Here is a 21,956-nt window from a genome sequence, read left to right on the forward strand (position 1 = left end):
TATACAATGCGGATAATATTAGTACCTACCTCCAAGGGTACTGTGAGGATTAAAATGATATAATATTTATAAAACACTTAGCACAGTGCCTGACATATAGTAGGCACTTAATAAATGCTTGTTTCTTTCCTTTCTGTTCTAGCATACACGTGGGAATGACCACCGTATTTGGTTTTTTAGTTTTGTAATAAAAACCAAATATTAACAAGCAACATAAAGAACCCGATAATTATGGGCAACTCGTCACTCAGGGAGCTATGTGGAAACTGAGAGGTTCTACAATAATGACTGGGATTATTTGTTTAGCCTAAGGTCGGGGGATTATTGCTCAACACCAACCTTGCCTATGGAGATGAAAGCATGGTTGGAAAGCAACAGTTCTAAAAAAGAGTTTGGGGTTTTAGGGTACTGCAAGCGGCATGGGGTCAACAATGCGGTGTGGCAGCCCTACAAGCTCACATAGTCTTGGGCTGCATCGAGAAGCAGAGGTTCTAGGAACAGAGGGGTGATGGTCTCTCTGTAGTCTGCCCTCGTCAGACCTTACCTGGAGTATTGTTGACAAACTGGAGAGTGTCCAGAGGAGAGCAACTAGAATTGTTAATAGCTAGACTTCATGTTATATGAGGATCCGTCAAAGAAACCAACATGAGTATGTTTATCCTGGAGAAGAGGATGCTCAAGAGAGAAATGACAGCTGTCTTCAAGTAGATGAAGAATTGATGGGCTGTCATTTGGAATAATTGCTAGCATTTATATAGTGCTTTAAAGTTTGAAACACTATTTTCATTCGTTATCTCATCTACTCTTCACAACAACCCTACAATATAGAGGCTATTAGGATCCCCATTTGACAGATGAGGAAACTGAGGCACAGACAGGTTAAGTGTCTTGCCCAAGTCACATGGCTAGGAAGTGCCTGATGGAGGATTCAAACCTGGGTCCTCTTGACTCCAAGGCCAGCACTCCAGCCAATGTACTACCTAACCACTTAGAAGAGGGATTAGAGGTTGTGTATATTTCCAGGGAGCAGAACCAGGATGGAAGGGGTAAAGAAGCAAATTTAGACTTGCCACAAAAATGGTTCCTAACAATTAGAGCTATGTAAGTGTAGATGGGGCTGCCCCCAAAGATGGTGGGTTCTCCCTCCTTGGAAGTCTTCAAGAAGAGACTAGATAACCACTACCTATAAGGTATATTTTGGTGAAGATTGTATTTAGTGAGTTGGGTTGGATGGACAATGAGGTCCCTTCCAACTCAAATTCTGTGACTCATACCAGAAAACAGTAGATTTTATTCAGGAATATATAGCTCATCTTTTTTTTTTAGGGCTGAATGTGGGGAGAACAGTGTGTTCCATAAGGGCTTGGGCTATACTCCTTGCAGCATGGTTTCTCTCCAGAGCTCGATGCCTCTGTGCAAACAGGAAGGAATCTTTGGAGTCTGTCAGTACCTTTAGCTGTACTCTTTTCTCCATCAGGCCAACAAAGGCAGTGGAAGCTAGTGGGTCCAATGCAGACTGGGAAGCTGATCTCAGACCCTTGGATGGTTGTCCTGGTGTCTACCACAGACATGTCTCTTAGGAAGCGGGGACGGAGACGGATTCTGCAAGACACAAACCACAAGGTGACTTCCTTAGTAAATGTACTGTTGAGTCCCGGGCTCTTCAGATCAGAGATTCTGAGATGGGAAGTGCCTCACTTCTAAAAGCTTGTGGTCTGTTTGTTTTCTGGGAGGTGGGGGGGAATACCATGTGCAAAGTGACACAGCCCATAAGTGCTAGAGCTGGGACTTGAAGCCAAGTCTTCTGACTGTGGGCATCCCATTTTAGAAAGAATATGGCAGGGTGGAGCATATTTAGAGAACGATATGGTTGGCAACAGAACTGGTGGCAGTAACATAAAAAGGATCGACTTAAGCACGTGGGGATGTTTATCTGAAGGCAGCTACTCGGTGCAGTGGAGAGAGGGCTGCTGCTGGAGTTGGGAAGTTCAAATCCCCCCTCAGACGCTTGCTACCTCTGTGATCCTGGACAAGTACTTAACCTTACTTTTCTCATCTGTAAAATGGGAATAAGAGCTGCACCTACCCGTCAGGGTTGTTGCGAAGACAGTATGAGATAATATTTGTAATGCACTTTGCAAACCTTGAAGTGCCCTATGAATGCTAGCTATTATCACTTGAAAACAGTTGTCATGTCTTCTCACCCTTCCTGTACCCTTCTTCCCATTCTCCTTTTTCCCAAGGTAAACCTGCCCAGTTCCTTCAGCTGACCATCATTTGTAACAGACTCAAAACCCTTCACTGTCCCAATTGTCCTTTCTTGGTCATCAATGTCCTTCTGAAACCATCGTGCCTTATCTTGTCTCCCGACCTAGATTATAGACACATTGAAGGTGGGGACCAGATCATAACTTATGTCTTTTTGTGCCCCTTTGTGTCTATTATTATATAATATTTTATTATTTTATTATTATATTCCAAGAAAAATACTTGCTATATTGATTGCTATACAATGGCATTTCTGGTCCTAGTCCTTTCCAGTTTTTCAATGTCACCTAGTCCGTCACCTACTCCCTTTTGTTTAGGCTTCATACTCAAGCGATCTCTCCTTCATCTCTACTACCTCTCTCCCCCAATTTTTTGTACTTTATGATTTAGTCTAAATTTACCCCTGTTTCTTTTCCTCTTCTCCCTCACAACAGGTACTCAGGGGGTCTAATAAAAGGACAGGAGAATGGAATTGTGTTGCATGGGTTATAGAGGAAAATTTGGCTCATCCACTGTATATAAATGACCATGTAACTGGTGCTGCCCTTTAACTCTCTTCTCCTCTTAATGGATTGGCAACCTCTCATTGCTGGAGTTTGGAGTGGAGTCTTTTGTCACTTCCCTTCAACCTGTTATCACCAGGAACCAAAGAAGGAAGTTCTTAAGAGTGTAAAAGGCTGAGGCATGTACTTTCTGTATATCTAGAATATTGTGACTGACCAATAAACCCAACATGAACAGAAAGAGACAGAAAAACAGTGACTGAGAGATAAAGGAGAGAGAAAAGAGAGTGAGAAGGACAGAGAGAAAGGAGGGGAGAGAGAAGGAGAGAGGGAGAGGGAGAAGGGGGGGGAGAGACAGAGAGAGAGAGAGAGAGAGAGAGAGAGAGAGAGAGAGAGAGAGAGAGAGAGACTGAGAGAGAGAATGGATATACAATACCAAACTTTTTATATGCTGAGATATTCTCATCTCTTGTGATGCATTCATCCGCTCCTCCTTCAATGAATTCCCAAGTGGGCTTAGGAAGATTGTCTTTGGCATATGCTTGAAAGTCAGCTAGGCATACGAAAGCCATTTTCTGGAAGGCTCTTGGAAAAGGAAGAACAGTCAAAATGTGTCAGGTACAGGGCAATGAGAGAAAGAGAAATGATAATTAAAGAAGAAAAAAGCTATCCCTGCCTGTGTTTGCAATAATGGCCACTTTAGACTTTTACTATCATAGAGTAAGGGATATACTAACATGCTAGCATTGCTAACATAGAGTAAGAAGTATGATTCTAGTTGTTTGGTAATGCTGCTCTTCTCATAGGTTCTGCCCATTACTGTGTGTGTCGATTAACATTGCCAGTGAGTTGACCCTGGCCATGAGGTAGCCAGGGTAGCAGATCATGTGTTTTCCCCTGTAAGGTTGGCAGTGTAACGGGGAGAAGAACAGGAGCACTAAAATGGAGAAAGAAGAGAGTGAGGTTAATGCCAAGGGAGATTTCCTGGAATGCATCCCAAAGTGCTGCCATAGCTAGGGGAAATAGGTGAATTAAATGGAAAATGACCACATTGGCATATCTTTCAGCAGTACTTAAGATCACCAAATAGTGAGGAGACTGGTCCCTCTTGGATCAAACTGGCCTTTCCTTTGTAGTGGAAAAAGACCATGGTGAGATTAATAGAGTGAATACAGGAGTTATGCAGTGATGGTGTTCAGCGTGTTCAGCGCTAAGTCTTACTTCACTCATGTTTAAGTTGAAGTATGTAGGAGTTCAAGTGTGTCCTGGGTCAAAAATTAAATTAAAAAACATCTATTAATAAAAATGCATCAAGCACTTATTATGTGTAAAAAGACAAAAATGAAACTGTCTTTCACCCCAGGGAGTGTGAAAATATTGAAAATTCCTACAATGTATGCTGAGTTTAGCTAAACAAAGTTTAGCTAAAACTTGACCCCTGCCCATGTGAAGCTTGCAATCAAGTTGGCTGATATCACATACAGATAACCATAACACAATAGAGGCACAAAATAAAGTAGGTGTTAGGATGATGGCTCATGATGCTGCAGAGCTTACCCCGAAAGGTGTGCCAGAATCGAGGGAGTAGGCAATGAATGATGGAAGGCACAGTCAGATCCAGTCCTTAGCTATCTACTACTTACCACAGGAGAAAGAGACATGCTCCCAAACTTGTAGGTAATCCTCAAAGTATACTGTCATAATCTAGAATACCAAGGATGTTCTAGAAATTTGAATAAAGTATACAATAGTGAAGCATTTAGATAAGAAAAAGAATGGTATCTTTTGAAAATGAATCACTCCCCCACCACACACACATATGAAATGGTAAGTAATATATCTCTGTGTAAGATTAATTCATTAATTCATTCAACAAACTTTCACCAAGGATCTATTACAAACATAGCATAGGTCTGTGGTAGGCATGGATAAAAGGCATTTTGAGTTAAATGTGGGAAGAAGTCTCTTTGGTCATAGTGGTCAGAAGAGTCTTCATGGAGGAGTTAGGACTTGAGAAGCTTAATGTAAATATGAGTGGATGAAGTGTAAGGGTGCGCAGTAGAGGTGGAATGGCATGAGCAAAGTTGTGGTGGCAGAAATATTATGATATATTGGAGGGACAATCATTACATCTGGCTGCCTGGAAGGGATAATGGTAAATATAAGAGAATAGTGGAAAATACTATTTGAAAGTATATTTATAATTACTTCAATATTCCTGTTTTTACTTAGATCTGTCATACCCCTTCTACTTTGCCTTTATTCCTTCTCCCCTGCAATTCTTCCTCATATCTTTCCCCAAATCAGTTTTAGTTTATTGTGATATTTAGCCCTTCTGACCATGCTATATTTTTGCACCAATACTTAGTTACCTACAATTGTTTGATTTTCCATATGTGCATATATATCCCAATACCATATAGTATAATATATAATATAATATAATAATAATAATATAACAATAGAGACAGACACAAATGTAACCCTTGTCTCAAAGCTCATTGGTATGACATTCTGTCCTTATTGGTGGAGATGAAAGCCCTGTCCTTCGAGACACTAAAGAAAGCTCCAGCCTCCTTCAGGATTTTTCAAGCTTCAAGTCTCCTTCAAGCATCAAGTTGCTTTGGGTGCTTCTGGCTTCCATCTTTTAAAAAAATTTTATTATTCTGAACTTAAGAAACAAAGCAAGCATTTCCACAGCAAAGTAGAATAGAAAAAAGAGGACTGCACGTGAAACTGCAAATCTATTATGTGCAACTTGCTTTTCCTTTTAAATATATAATAAAGTTATCATGTAACATTTTTCCCTTCCTGACCACACCACCCCCTGCCTAGAGATGGCTACCATTATATACAAACATGTCTATACATGTAAAACCATACTATATTTCTTTTTATAAGTTCTTTCTCTGGATGCAGATAGCACCTTTCTTCATAGGTCTTGTTTAGCTCTTTATTATTTCATGCGAATCTTTCCATGCTTTTCTAAAATCATCAAGCTCATCATTTCTTATGGCACAGTAGTATTTCATCATAATCATACACCATAATTTGTTTAGCCATTTCCCAAGTGATGGGCATCAATGATTTAAGAAAAACATGGAAAGACTTGCATGAAATAATGAAGAGCAAAATGAGCAAAACTGAGAGAATGTCGAATACAATAATAGCAATATTGTTTTAAGAACAAATTTGAGTCTCACACATGGGGGGCAGAGCCAAGATGGCCATGTGAAAACAGCATTTTACCAGAGCTCTCTCACATATTCTGTCAGATACCTCTAAAAAAGTGAATATGAACAGATTTGAGAGAATTAGAATCCACTAGTAGACAGTAGGGCAAATTTCCAAGCCAGGAGAGTCTGCAGGGTCCACAGGATGGATCTGTAGGCAGGGAGAGTGCTTGGTGCACAGAGCTGCAGCAGACCACACCAAAGATGAATCAGCTGTGGAAATCAGCCAGCAATCCAGGCTGGGCATGCAAAACTGGTGGTGATCCCCAGGCCTCCCAGCCCAGGATGGGAGTCTGTTGGAGCTACGGGAGGTAACAGCACAGTGCTTGTGGCCACAAGAACAACTACTCCTGAGGCTTGCAGTTCACAGCCTAAAGGTTTGAAACTTGCCTTCTTGAACTTTTGGGAGACATGATGAAGAAATAAAATGGCTCTCATTCCTCCCTTCCTCACCCAGATAATACTTCCCCAGGAGAAACCCTGAAATAGAAGAGCCAGAAGTGGGGCTTCAGTAGCCAAATAGCAGGAATTCCTGAGCCCCAGGGAAGTGGAGCCAGCAAGGGTCAACACCAGGAACCCAGAGGTGCATTTGCACAGCATGAGGAAGTGGCAGACACCAGGACATACAACGGCTGAGACCACCCCTGCTCCACACCTCATGAAACCAGAGGCCATTGCACACAAAGCCAGTAGCTATGCCCACAATTCCCAAAACAAGAAGCCTGGGACAGAGCCCTCTGAGCCCCAGAAGCAGAAGTCCACTTTAAAGCCAGGAAAAAGTTAACCAACATGAAGAAGCACTCAAGGAAACCAAGGACCATTGATTCTTTTTATGGAGACAGAGAAGATCAAAATACCAATTTGGAAGAGGACAGCATGAACACTATACCCACATCTGAAACCTTAAAAGGGAGTGTGAACTGGTCTCAAGGCCAAAAAGCATTCCTGGAAGAACTCAAGGAGAATTTTAAAAACCAAATTAGGGAGGTAAAAGAAAAAATGGAAAAAAAATTCACTGATGAGAAGAAATCTTTAAAAAGTAAAATTGGTGAAATGGCTAAGGAGATTCATAATCTGATTAGAGAGAATGATGCCCTGAAAAGTAAAATTAACCAAATGGAAAAGGAGACCCAGAAGCAAAATGAAGATAACAATTCATTAAAAATTAGAATTGAGCAAATAGAAGCTAATGACTCTATGAGACATCAAGAATCAGTCAAACAAAATCTAAAGAATGAAAAAATAGAAGAAATTGTGAAATATCTGATTGGAAAAACAACTGATCTGGAAAATAGATCCTGGAGAGATAATCTAAGAATTATTGGTCTACCAGAAAGCTATGATGAGAAAAAGAGCCTGGACAGTATCTTCCAAGAAATCATCATGGATAACTTCCCTGTGGTCCTAGAGCCAGAGGGTAAAATAGTCATCAAAAGAATCCACCGATCACCCCCTGAAAGAGATCCCAAATTGAAAACTCCAAGAAATATTAAAGCCAAATTTCAGAATTATCAGGTCAAGGAGAAAATACTGTAAGCAGCCAAAAAGAAACAATTTAAATATTGTGGAACTACAGTCAGGATCACACAGTATCTAGCAGCTTCTAGATTAAATGACAGGAGAAATTGGAATATGATATTCCAAAAGGCAAAAGAGCTTGGACTACAACCAAGGATCAACTACCCAGCAAAACTGAGCATAATTTTCCAGGCAAGGAGATGGACATTCAATGAAATAAGGGAATTCCAGACTTTCCTGATGAAAGGCCAGAGTTCAAAGGAAAATTTGATTTTCAAATACAAAACTCAAGAGAGATATAAAAAGGTAAACAGGGGGAAAAAACCTTGTTAATAAGGGCAAATTGTTTACATCCTTATTTGGGATTATATTGTTTTATATATATAATATATATATGCATATATGTATATCTTAATCTTGGGAATAGTACAGTTATTATGGCAATTGAAAGGGATATACATAGACTGTGGGTATCAGTATAAAATAACTGATATAATGATAAAAATAATTAAGGGATATAAAGGACTAGTTCTAGGAGTAGAGGCAAGGAGGTAGTAGAAGAGGGTAAATTACATCACATGAAGAGTCACAAAAATATATTTAAGTAAGGGAAAGAAGGGAGAGAGAAGAGCAGTATTTGAGCCTTACCCTCATTGGATTTGGTTCAAGAAGGGAATAACATACTCTGATAAGTATAGAAATAAAACTTGTCCTCCAGGCAGTAGGAGGGGAAAGGGGAAAAAAGGGAGGGGGTGGTCAGAAGGGAGGGAAGAAGTAACAAGGGGAAAAAAGTAAGATAAGGGAGGGGAATCAAGAAGGAGGGTAAACTGAGGAAAGTGGTGGTCAAAAGCAAAACTGTTTTGAGGAGTGGAAGGGAGAAGGGAGAAATAAAAGCATAAACAGGGGAGAAATAGGATGGAGAAAAAGATACAGACAATAATCATAACTGAATGTGAATGGGATGAACTCTCCCATAAAACAGAAGTGGATAGCAGAATGGATTAAAAACCACAATTCTACAATATGTTATTTACAAGAAACATGTTTGAAACAGGGGGATATACACAGGGTAAAGGTAAAAGGATGGAGTAGAATATATTGTGCTTCAGCTAAAGTAAAAAAAGCAGGGGTAGCAATCCTAATCTCAGACAAAGCAAAAGCAAAGATCTAATTAAAAGCGATAAGGAAGGACACTATATCCTGCTAAAAGTCACCATAGACAATGAAGCAATATCATTATTTAACATATATGCATCAAATGGTATAGCATGCAGATTTTTAGAGGAGAAATTAAGGGAGTTACAGGAAGAAATAGACAGCAAAACTATAGTAGTGGGGACCTCAACCTCGCCCTCTCTGAACTTGATAAATCTAACCTCAAAATAAACAAGAAAGAAGTTGAGGAGGTGAATAGAATTTTAGAACAGGCAGATATGATAGACCTCTGGAGAAAACTGAATGGAGATAAAAAGGAATATACTTTTTTTCATGATCTTTACTTTATTTTTTTTTGCTTGATTATACATATTTATTTAATATATTTAGTTTTCAGCATTGATTTTCACAAAAGTTTGAATTACAAATTTTTTCCCCATTTCTAACCTCCCCCCACTCCAAGATGGCATATATTCTGGTTGCCCCATTCCCCAGTCAGTCCTCCCAACTGTCACCCCACTCCCCTCCCATCCCCCCTTCCCTTCTTCTCTTGTAGGTCAAGATAAATTTCTATGCCCCATTGCCTGCGTATCTTATTTCGTAGCTGCATGCAAAAACTTTTTGTTGTTGTTGTTTTTGAAGTCTGTTTTTAAAACTTTGAGTTCCAAATTCTCTTCCCTCTTCCCTCCCCATCCACCCTCCCTAAGAAGGCAAGCAATTCAACATAGGCCACATGCGTATCATTATGTAAAACCCTTCCACAATACTCATGTTGTGAAAGATTAACTATGTTTTGCTCCTTCCTAACCTATCCCCCTTTATTGAATTTTCTCCCTTGACCCTGTCCCTTTTTGAAAATGTTTTTTTTTATTACCTCCTTCCCCCATCTCCCCTCCCTTCTATCATCCCCTCTTTTTTATCTACTTCCTCCTTCTTTCCTGTGGGTTAAGATACCCAATTGAGTGTGTGTGGTATTCCCTCCTCAGGTCAAATCCGATGAGAGCAAGATTTACTCATTCCCCCTCACCTGCCCCCTCTTCCCTTCCTACAGAACCACTTTTTCTTGCCACTTTTATGTGAGATAACTTACCCCATTCTATCTCTCCCTTTCTCCTTCTCTCAATATATTCCTCTATTATACCTTAAATTGATTTTATTTTTTTAGATATCATCCCTTCATATTCAACTCACCCTGTGCCCTTTGTATGTGTATATATACGTATACATATATATGTATATATATATATACCTACATATATACATACATAGACACACACATATGTATGTATGTATACACATATACATATATGCATATTCCTTTCAGCTACTATGATATTGAGGTCTCATGAATCATACCCATCATCTTTCTATGTAGGAACGTAAACAAAACAGTTCAATTTTAGTAAGTCCCTTACGATTTCTCTTTCTTGTTTACCTTTTCATGCTTCTCTTGATTCTTGTGTTTGAAAGTCAAATTTTCTATTCAGCTCTGGTCTTTTCACTGACAAAGCTTGAAAGTCCTCTATTTTATTGAAAATCCATATTTTGCCTTGGAGCATGATACTCAGTTTTGCTGGGTAGGTGATTCTTGGTTTTAATCCTAGCTCCATTGACCTCCGGAATATCGCATTCCAAGCCCTTCGATCTCTTAATGTAGAAGCTGCCAGATCTTGGGTTATTCTGATTGGGTTTCCACAATACTCAAATTGTTTCTTTCTGGCTGCTTGCAGTATTTTCTCCTTGACCTGGGAGCTCTGGAATTTGGCGACAATGTTCCTAGGAGTTTTCTTTTTGGGATCTGTTTGAGAAGGCAATCAGTGGATTCTTTCAATTTCTATTTTGCCCTGTGGCTCTAGAATATCAGGGCAATTCTCCTTGATAATTTCTTGAAAGATGATATCTAGGCTCTTTTTTTGATCATGGCTTTCAGGTAGTCCAATAATTTTTAAATTACCTCTCCTGGATCTATTTTCTAGGTCAGTGGTTTTTCCACTGAGATATTTCACATTGTCTTCCACTTTTTCATTCCTTTGGTTCTGTTTTAGAGTATTTTGATTTCTCATAAAGTCACTAGCTTCCACTTGCTCCAATCTAATTTTTAAGGTAGTATTTTCTTCAGTGGTCTTTTGGGCCTCCTTTTCCATTTGGCTAATCTGCCTTTCAAGGCATTCTTCTCCTCATTGGCTTTTTGGAGCTCTTTTGACATTTGAGTTAGTTTATTTTTTAAAGTGTTGTTTTCTTCAATTTTTTTCAGTATTTCTTTGGGTTTCCTTTAGCAAGTCATTGACTTGTTTTTCATGGTTTTCTCACATGATTCTCATTTCTCTTCCCAATTTTTCCTCTACTTCTCTAACTTGCTTTTCCAACTCCTTTTTGAGCTCTTCCATGGCCTAAGACCAGTTTATGTTTTTCTTGGAGGCTTTTGGCGTAGGCTCTTGGACTTTGTTGATTTCTTCAGGGCTTATGTTTTGGTCTTCGTTGTCGCCAAAGAGAGATTCCAAAGTCTGAGACTGAATCTGGGTGTGTTTTCGCTGCCTGGCCATGTTCCCAGCCAACTTACTTGACCCTTGAGTTTTTCGTCGGGGTATGACTGCTTGTAGAGCAAAGAGTACTTTGTTCCAAGCTTGAGGGGATGCGCCATTGATTTCAGAGCTATTTCTACACAGCCAGCTCTGCCACACCAGCACTCCTCCCTCCTCAAGAACCACCAACCCGGACCTGATGCAAATCTTCAACAGGCTCTGCACTCCTGCTCTGATCTGCCACTTAATTCCTCCCACCATGTGGGCCTGGGACCGCAAGTAACTGCAGCTGTAGTTCTGTAGCTGCACCTCCCCCACGGCCCCTGGGGCGGTGGCTGAACCAAGAACTCTGTCCCCCGCAGCTTTCCCCATTAACCTTCTCTGTTGTCTTTGGTGTTTGTGGGTTGAGAAGTCTGGTAACTGCCACAGCTCACTGATTCAGGGTGCTAGGGCCTGTCTTGCCTGGGTCCTGGTCTGGTTGGTCCTGCTGCTTCCCATGCTGAGCTCTGCTCCCCTCCACTCAGTGCGCGATAGACCTCATCCAGCGACCATACAGGCTGTCCTGGGCTGGATTCCTGCTTCCCTCTGCTATTTTGTGGGTTCTGCAGTTTAGAATATACTTTTTTCTCAGCAGTATATGGCACATACTCAAAAATTGATCATGTACTAGGGCATAAAACCTCACAATCCAGTGCAGAAAGGCAGAAATAGTCAATGCATCCTTTTCAGATCATGATACAATAAAAATTATTTGTAATAAAGGACCATGGAAAAATAAACTGAAAATTAATTGGAAACTGAATAATCTAATCCTAAAGAATGAGTGGACTGAAGAACAAATCATAGAAACAATTAATAACTTCATTCAAGAGAATGACAATAATGAGACAACATACCAAAACTTATGGGATGCAGCAAAAGCAATTCTTAGTGGAAGTTTTATACCTCTAAATGCTTGCATGAATAAAATAGATAAAAAGGAGATCAATGAAATGGCCATGCAACTGAAAAAGCTAGAAAAAGAACAAATTGAAAATCCCCAGTTGAATACTAAGTAAGAAATACTGAAAATCAAAGGAGAGATTAATACAATTGAAATAAAAAAACTATCGAATTAATAAATAAAACTAAGAGCTGATGTTATGAAAAAAAACAATGAAATTGATAATCCTCTGGTCAATTTTATTAAAAAAAAGACAGAACCAAATTATCAGTATCAAACATGAAAAGAATGAATTCACCTCCAATGGAGAGGAAATTAAAACAATAATTAGGAATTATTTTGCCCAATTGTATGCCCATAAATTTGACAACCTTTGGGAAATGGATGAATAGTTACTAAAATATAAATTGCCCAGGTTAACAGAAGAGGAAGTAAAATACCTAAATAACCCCATCTAAGAAAAAGAAATTGAGCAAGCCATCAATGAACTCCCTAGCAAAAAATCTCCAGGGCCAGATGGTTTTACATGTGAATTCTATCCAACATTTAAAGAACAATTAATTTCTATACTTTATAGACTATTTGGGAAAATAGCTGAAGAAGGAGTCCTACCAAATTCTTTTTATGACACAAATATGGTACTAATACACAAACCAGAAAGAGTCAAAACAGAGAAAGAAAATTATAGAACAATTTCCCTAATGAATATTAATGCAAAAATTTTAAATAAAATATTAGCAAAAAGATTGCAGCAACTTATCACGAGAATAATACACTACAACCAGGTAGGATTTATTCCAGGAATGTAAGGCTTCAATATTAGGAAAACTATCAGCATAATCGATCATAACAACAACAAAAGTAGCAGAAAGCAAAAAGCCTTCGACAAAATATAACACCCATTCCTATTAAAAATACTAGAAATCATAGGAATAAATGGCACCTTCCTTAAAATTATAAACAGCATCTACCTAAAATCATCAGAAAGCATTATGTGTAATGCTAGATGCATTTCCAATAAGATCAGGGGTGCAACAAGGATGTCCATTATCACCCCTATTATTCAATTTGGTACTAGAAATGTTAGCTGTAGCAATAAGAGAAGAAAAAGAAATTGAAGAAATTAGAATAGGCAAAGAAGAAACTAAATTATCACCTTTGCAGATGATATGATGATTTACTTAGATAATCCTAGAGAATCAAGTAAAAAGCTACTTGAAACAACTTTAGCAAAATTTCAGGATATAAAATAAACCCACATAAATCCTTGGTATTCCTATACATTACTAACAAAACCCTGAACAGCAAGAGACAGAAAGAGAAAACATGCCCCTAACCCCAGTGATGTGGAAATGATAACTGTAATAATAAATCAGCTGCATAAGCCAGAAAAGAACACATTGTAATGGAAAAAGGATTCAATTCATAGCCACAGAATCATAGACCAGTAGTATGTTTGTGTGTGTGTGTGTGTGTGTGTGTGTGTGTGTGTGTGTGTGTGTGTGCGCACGCAGGAAGAGAGACCTATAGAGAAAGGCCCATTTGTGGTGATGGCTGCCATTGTGGGGCTCAAAGGGAGGCAGAATAGACATCTCTAGCCTCTTCTCCTCCCACCCTTCTCCAAGAGAGACTAATTTCCTCCAGGAGAGGAAGCAGGAAGTTGGGGCCCAAGGCTACTCTGCTATCCTCTAAGAGAAGGGGCACCAAGATAAGATTGTATCAGTCTGATCCTTTAAATATTTTTAGTCTAGGGAATAAAATTGGATTCCTTCTAATTTCTGATCACTACATCATTATTGGTTGGTTGATTAGTTGGTTAATTGGTTGGTTGTTGTCCTTCGTTCTCAAAGAGGACCAAAATGACATCACTATATTGGAATGATGCACAGTGTGTCTGACTGTGGCTGATCAGACCAATATGAGCTCAGAAGACTCTACCACAGGTCAGGCATAAACAATCCACATAAACATTTGGAATGGAGATGGCTCTAAATTTGTGCATCTCAAGTTTCTTTTGAGCTACTGTATAGGCCCTGGGTTTGTCTTGGCAGGTAGACTCCCAAATATTTTATAGTGTCTACAGTAACTTTCATTTTCCTTTACCCCACATGTACAAAGAAGCCCTGGTTCTACTTCCATACCTCTCACACCTGCTTCCTTCTCTGCACTCATACAACCACCACCCTCACTGAAGCCCTTGTCACTTCTTGCCTGGATTACTGCCTCCTAAGTAAACTCCTTGCCCAAAAACCATCTCCAATCCATTTCCCACATCATTGATAGATAGATATTTCTAACCAATCCAGTGTTAGAATTCTCAGTCATGGCTTTGCTTAGGCACAAAGTACTCAACCCCTTCTCATTATCTCCAGAGTAAGAGTAGTCATGGGATATAAGATACTGAAAACTCACTCTTCCAACGGAGTAGGATGAAGAATCCTGAGAAGGCCCTGTTTGATACATAGCTTCCACATGGTCAAAGACTGACCATTTGGTCTGACCACTTCACTCTCCTGCTCAGGAAGCTTTAATAATTCCTTCTTGCCTTTAGGGTAAAATACAGATGCCTCTACAGACTTTCACAATCAGGCTCCAGACTATCTTTCTAAGACAATTTTAGAAATCCCCATCCTTTACTCTTCATTCCAGCCAAAATGGCCTCTTTGCTCTCCCCACTAAGCGCAACAGGGCTATACCCCCTGCCTGGAATATCCTCCCTCCTCTTTTCTACTTCTTGGGGTCCCGGTTGCCTCCAATATTCAGCTCAAATTCTGTTTCCCTTTCCTGCTTCTCTTGCTATCAGTGCACCCTTCTTTGAAATTTCTTTTTAATTATTTTGTACACGTTTTCCATTTCCTTGCTTGCATAAGTGTTGCTTTCTGCCCAAACCACAGAGTAGGATGTACCTTGAAGATCAAGGATATCTGTATTTTTACCCTTTTATCTCCAGCCAGAATACACACACCAGTTACTTAATAGATTCTTCCTGTGATGTTCTAGTGAGGAACTCCCCATGCTAGTTTCATTGGATTAAAAGCTTAGATGTTTGTTAGACAGCAGATATCTCCATGGGGCAAACTTATCAGCCGTTTCCTGATAACAGCACAGGCATTCACAGAATTAAAAATGAAGGGCCTTGTCAGTGATGGAAATATGTGGCTTTTGCAAAACTTAGCAAGGTCGAAGAGAAACAGATATGCACAAAGAAGGTCAGGAGAATGGAAAAATTGGGACAAAGAACATTTGACATATAGATCATAGAATTTAGAATTTAGAGCTGGGAGGGACTTTATGGGTTGTTATACTATATGAGAATAGGCAAATTATTTAACCTCTCTGGGCCTCAGCTTTCTCCTTAGTGAAACGGGGGTATGGGGTAGAGGGGATAAGCACTTATATGGCTCCTACTGTGTACTAAGCATTGCACTAATGATTTTTTATAAATACTCATCTCATTTGATCCCCATAATGACTCTGCAAGGTAGGTGCTATTACTATCACTATTTTATAGTTGAGGAAACTGAGGTCAAATAACTCATCAAAGGTCACATTGGTAATAAGTGTCTGAGGCTGGATTTGAACTCAGGTCTTCCTGATTCCAAACCCAGTGCTCTATCCACTGCTCTGCAAACTGCCCCCGAGCTAGATGACCTCTCGGGTCCTTCAGCTCTAAATGGCATGTTCTAGTCACTTTGTTTTCCTTTCTTTGTCTCCCTAGCATTTATCACAGTGATTGGCACATAGTAGTAAGTGATTAATACATGTTACTTAACTGAGTGATTCCCTTCATTTTATAGAGGAGGAAGTTTTGGGGCAGAGCTCAGATTCGAACACATGTCATCTGACTCGAGATTCAGCTCTTTTCCCAACAGATATGCCATCGAGATTTGAACCCAGTTCACCCTGCCTCCATATACAGTGATCTTTCCGCTATTCCATGATCCCCATCCTTCAAAAGCAGGGTCACCAGCATATAAAATTATGGCTCTGGAGGAGCCAAGATGGCGGCTGGAAAGCAGGGACTAGCGTGAGCTCCCCACCGAGTCCCTCCAAAAACCTATAAAAAATGGCTCTGAACCAATTCTAGAACTGCAGAACCCACAAAACAGCAGAGGGAAGCAGGGCGCCAGCCCAGGACAGCCTGGATGGTCTCTGGGTGACGTCTATCCCACATGGAGCTGGGAGCAGAGCGGAGTGGAGCAGAGCCCAGCAGGGACCAACCAGACCAGGAGCAGGGCGGAGCATGCCCTAGCGCCCTGAATCAGTGAGCAGCAGCAGTTACCAGACTTCTCAACCAACAAACACCAGGGACAATGGAGAAAGTTAGTGGGAAAAGCTGCGGGAGTGGAAGGAGTTCACGGTTCAGCCACCACCCCCGGGGCACTGGAGGTGGGGCAGCTACAGAAGCACAGCTGCAGTTGCTTCCAGCTCCAGGCCCACCTGGTGGGAGGAATTAAGTGGCGGATCAGAGCAGGAGTGAAGAGCCTGCTGAAGATCTAAGTCCAGTCTGGGTTGGGGGTTCTTGGGGAAGGAGGAGTACTGGTGTGGCAGAGCTGGCACATCCCCCCAAGTGTGGAACATAGTTCTCTAAACTCCACAAGCAGTTATACACCACTGAAAAACTCAAAGGTCAAGTTAGTTGGCTGGGAATATGGCCAGGCAGCAAAAGTGCACCCAGATTCAGTCTCAAACTTTGGATTCTTTCTTTGGTGACAAAGAAGACCAAAACATGCAGACAGAAGAAGTTAACAAAGTCAAAGAGCCTACAACAAAAGCCTCCGAGAAAAGCATGAACTGGTCCCAGGCCATGGAAGAGCTCAAAAAGGATTTGGAAAAGCAAGTTAGAGAAGTAGAGGAAAAATTGGGAAGAGAAATGAGAAGGATGCGAGAAAACCATGAAAAACAAGTCAATGACTTGCTAAAGGAGACCCAAAAAAATACTGAAAAATATACTGGAGAAAACAACACCTTAAAAAATAGACTAACTCAAATGTCAAAAGAGCTCCAAAAAGCCAATGAGGAGAAGAATGCCTTGAAAGGCAGAATTAGCCAAATGGAAAAGGAGGTCCAAAAGACCACTGAAGAAAATACTACCTTAAAAATTAGATTGGAGCAAGTGGAAGCTAGCGACTTGATGAGAAATCAAGATATTATAAAACAGAACCAAAGGAATGAAAAAATGGAAGACAATGTGAACTATCTCATTGGAAAAACCACTGACCTGGAAAATAGATCCAGGAGAGATCATTTAAAAATTATTGGACTACCTGAAAGCCATGATCAAAAAAAGAGCCTAGATATCATCTTTCAAGAAATTATCAAGGAGAATTGCCCTGATATTCTAGAGCCACAGGGCAAAATAGAAATTGAAAGAATCCATCGATCGCCTCCTCAAATAGATCCCAAAAAGAAATCTCCTAGGAATATTGTCACCAAATTCCAGAGCTCCCAGATCAAGGAGAAAATACTGCAAGCAGCCAGAAAGAAACAATTTGAGTATTGTGGAAACACAATCAGAATAGCCCAAGGTCTGGCAGCTTCTACATTAAGAGATCAGAGGGCTTGGAATATGATATTCCGGAGGTCAATGGAGCTAGGATTAAAACCAAGAATCACCTACCCAGCAAAACTGAGTATCATGCTCCAAGGCAAAATATGGATTTTCAATAAAATAGAGGACTTTCAAGCTTTCTCAGTGAAAAGACCAGAGCTGAACAGAAAATTTGACTTTCAAACACAAGAATCAAGAGAAGCATGAAATGGTATTCAAGAAAAAGAACAAGAAAAAGAAATTGCAAGGGACTTACTAAAGTTGAACTGTTTTGTTTACATTCCTATGTGGAAAGATGACGTGTATGATTTGTGAGACCTCAGTATTAGGGTAGTTGAAGGGAATATGCATATATATGTTTATGTGTGTGTGTATATATATATATATATAAGTGAATGTGTATGTATGTATATATGTATGTGTATATATATATATACATATATATATATATATATATATATAGAGAGAGAGAGAGAGAGAGAGGAGAAAGAGAGGAGAGGAGAGAGAAAAAGAGAGAGAGAGAAAGAAGAGAGAGAGGAGAGAGGAGAGAGAGAGAGATGAGAGAGAGAGAGAGAGAGGGCACAGGTTGAGTTGAAGATGAAGGGAATATATCTAAAATAAAATCAAATTAAGGGATGAGAGAGGAATATATTGAGAGACGGAGATAGGGAGAGATAGAATGGGGTGGATTATCTCACATAAAGGTGGCAAGAGGAAGCAGTTCTGTGGGAGGAGAGGAGAGGGCAGGTGAGGGGAGGGAATGAGTGAATCTTGCTCTCATCAGATTTGGCCTGAGGAGGGAATACCATACATACTCAATTGGGTATCTTACCCCACAGGAAAGAAGAGGGAAGAAGATAAGAAAAAGGGGGGATGATGGAGGGGACGGCAGATGGGGGTGGAGGTAATAAAAAACAAACGCTTTGGAAAGGGGACAGGGTCAAGGGAGAAAATTCATCACCAATAAATAAAGGGGGACGGATTGGGAAGGAGCAAAATATAGTTAGTCTTTCACAACATGAATATTGTGGAAGGGTTATACATAAAGATACACATGTGGCCTATGTTGAATTGCTTGACTTCTTAGGGAGGGTGGGTGGGAAGGGAAGAGGGGAGAGAATTTGGAACTCAAAGTTTTAAAAACAGATGTTCAAAAACAAAAAAAAAAGTTTTTTCATGCAACTAGAAAATAAGATACACAGGCAATGGGGTGTAGAAATTTCTCTCACGGGGCAGCTAGATGGCGCAGTGAGTAGAGCACCGGCCCTGGAGTCAGGAGGACCTGAGTTCAAATCCGACCTCAGACACTTGACATATGTACTAGCTGTGTGACCTTGAGCAAGTCACTTAACCCCGATTGCCCTGCCAAAAAGCAAAAAAAAAAAAAAAAAAAAAAAAAAAGAAATTTATCTCGCCCTACAAGAAAGGAAGGGAAAAGGGGATGGGAGGAGAGTGGGGTGACAGAAGGGAGGGCTGACTGGGGAACAGGGCAACCAGAATATATGCCATCTTGGAGTGGGGGGGAGGGTAGAAATGGGGAGAAAATTTGTAATTCAAACTCTTGTGAAAATCAATGCTGAAAACTAAATATATTAAATAAATAAATAAAAATAAAAAAAATAAAATTATGGCTCTGGATATTACAGTTTTAGCGAAGGCATGCATGAGCTTGGCTCATCCAGATGCCCTTGGTTGACTCAAGGAGGTAAGAATTCACTGAGGGAGGAATGTATCATGCCTTTGTGTGTCAGAATAGAATTTGTTGTTTCTTCTATTCCCCTCCTATGTCCTTGAGAGAATGAGGCATTGCATAAAAAGGATCGAAGGATGTTTTTCAGGACCTAGTTGGGTAAAGCAAGTTGTACTGAGAAAGGAGTTTACTAAATGACCAGTCTTTGGCCATGTGGAAGCTATGTATCAACAGGACCTTTTCAGGATTCTTCATCCTACCCCGTTGAAAGAGTGAGTTTTCAGTATCTTATATCCCATGACTACTCTTACTCTGGGGATGATGAGGAGGGACTGGGTACTTTGTGCCTAAGCAAAGCTATGACTGAGAATTCTAACACTGGAGACAAATTCAGTTGAGTATGTGTGTGTGTGTGTATGTGTGTGTGTGTGTGTGTGTGTGTGTGTGTGTGTGTGTGTGTGTCTAGAGAGACACTGGTCTGCTGACATAAAGAATCAAACTATCCCATACCTTTCATCAGGGACCAAAGAAAGGACACAACCAGGGAAGGGGAAATGGGTACACTGTATTTTTGTATGTACATGTGCCCCTTCTCTAGACCCTTTCCTCTCTTTTCTTTTCTCTTTTCCAGTGCTTCCTATTACTCCCTAGTTAAAAAAATAGAGCTGACAAATTTCATGCCATAAGTCTCATATGAGAGGATGCTCCCAACTTGTCCTTGACAAAGATGGAAGTCCATGGGTGTTATGCAATGCACATATTTTGGGAATTTTTCAATGCCTCAATCAATTGTGGTGACTTTTTTCCCCCTTCAAAAATACTATTTGTCATACGTGGTGACTCTCTAGGAAGGGAAGGGAAGGGAGAGGGCTACATGGGATACCAAGGTGATGTAAGAAACAGAGAATATCAATAAAAACATATGAATGAGAACAAAAAACAAATATAGCAATCACTTCTAAAACAGGATAAAATAAAGAGCATTGCTGATCTGTAGCCCCAAATGGTCCTATTCTAGAGGTCCTTCTTACCAATAACCTTTCTACAATTCCAGGCCACCTCTACGCATCTCCCCCACTACTTGTTCCATGTAGGCTTACACTTGAAGGAAAGCGAAAATCAGTCTTCCTTGGGAGTGCCTTTCCTCCCCCACTCCCCAATTTGATTTTTTAAGATTGGATTCTCTACAGTGCCAGGAGAAGCCCTGACAGAATTCAGAAGATCCAAGGGAGGGGAACTTCCGGATTTTGCCCCTGTCCCACCTCTTATCTCTTGGTGATCCAAGTCACTGAAAGAATAGACAAAAAAGCAAACCTGATTCCTGTTTCCGTAGGGAGAAAGGGACAGGGCTGCCCAGACACCACTTGGACCCCTCTAGCAGTACTCTGGTTAGCTCGCTGCAGGATTGTGTGGGAAGCTGAGGATTTCCTAGACCAGATCACAGAAAACAACAAAAAAGTTAACCATGGTTCACTGTCTGCATTTTTAACATGTGTAGTGTTTGTTCTGGGAGTCAACAAATTTTGAAACCAGATTGAAGTTTAATTTGCAAATGAACTTTGTCTTACTGTGTAGAAATATTCCAACTGTCAAAAAAGCAAACAGAAGGGAGTTCACAGACTAGCCAGAGGACTTGGCTTTGGTTCTTGGAAAAAGTTCTAGAACAGGTTAGTAAGAAGTCAGTTTCTCTAAACATCTAGAGAAGAACATGGTGATCACAGAGGGCTCGCCCAGCTTCCATGGAGATGACCGTGACAGATTAATTATATTTCCTTTTCTTTTAAGGTGGAGGGAACAGGGGAATGCTCTAGATATAACTAACCAAGATTTTAGCAATGATTTTGCTAAAATAAATCATCTTGCTGTGTGACTCTAGGCAACCCTGATTGCCTCCAGAAAAATTCATATTATTCTTATGGAAACAGTGGAGAAATGTACGCTGGATGTTAGCATAATTAAATAGATTCAGAGCTGGTCGAATAGGTGTTACTGGTTTTGATGTTAATTTAGAAGGTCTCCGGTGGAGTGCCCCTTTTATCTGTGTTGTTTAATATTTTACTTATTAACAACAAGAGCTAGTGTTTATATAGCATTTTGAAGATGTGCAAAGCACTTTATAAATAACATTATCCTCAAAACAACCCTGGGAGGTAGGTGCTATTATTATCTTCATTTTACAGATAAGGAAACTGAGGAAGACAGAGGTTAAGTATCTTGCCTACTATCAGGCAGGATTTGAACTCAACTCTTCAGGACTCTAGACCTAATACTCTATCCACTGTGCCACCTTGTCGTTTCTTCCCAGACAAAAGTCTGGGAAGAGTAGCTGAGACATTAGGCGACAGGATTTTAAAAATCTTGACAATTGAGTTGACTCTACAGAGATCAAGTTTAATAGAGACAAATCTAAAGTCTTATACTTTCAAAAACCAACTTCACAAGTGCAGGATAGAGGAGGCACAAGTTAGAATTTTGTCTGAAAAAAAAGTCAGGGTTTTAACGCGTTACGAGCCCAGCAGGAATTAGCAGTGTGACCCAGCAGCCAAACAAAGCTTAATGCATTCTGGGACTGG

The 21,956-nt window shown here is 40.2% G+C and overlaps 1 protein-coding gene across 5 annotated transcripts in view; it reads right to left on the reverse strand.

Annotated features, from left to right (window-relative positions):
• Nucleotides 1-20,885, reverse strand: part of HAO2 (hydroxyacid oxidase 2) — a 44,588-nt gene extending 23,703 nt beyond the window's left edge. The window contains exons 1-4 of one of the 5 annotated variants that reach the window (XM_036766799.1): nt 20,698-20,861; nt 3,509-3,708; nt 3,213-3,356; nt 1,451-1,602 (exon numbers count right to left, since the gene is read on the reverse strand). In XM_036766799.1, the coding sequence (XP_036622694.1) occupies nt 1,451-1,602; nt 3,213-3,356; nt 3,509-3,588 (376 nt within the window). In that variant the 5' untranslated portion in view covers nt 3,589-3,708; nt 20,698-20,861. Of the gene's footprint in view, nt 1-1,450; nt 1,603-3,212; nt 3,357-3,508; nt 5,199-20,697 lie in introns of those variants that run through there. The other 4 variants (XM_036766802.1, XM_036766801.1, XM_036766800.1 and 1 more) reach the window with 4 other exon arrangements.
• Between the last annotated feature and the right edge of the window lie 1,071 nt (nt 20,886-21,956).

The sequence above is a fragment of the Trichosurus vulpecula genome, chromosome 7 (assembly GCF_011100635.1).
Source record: "Trichosurus vulpecula isolate mTriVul1 chromosome 7, mTriVul1.pri, whole genome shotgun sequence".
Classification (NCBI taxonomy): domain Eukaryota; kingdom Metazoa; phylum Chordata; class Mammalia; order Diprotodontia; family Phalangeridae; genus Trichosurus; species Trichosurus vulpecula.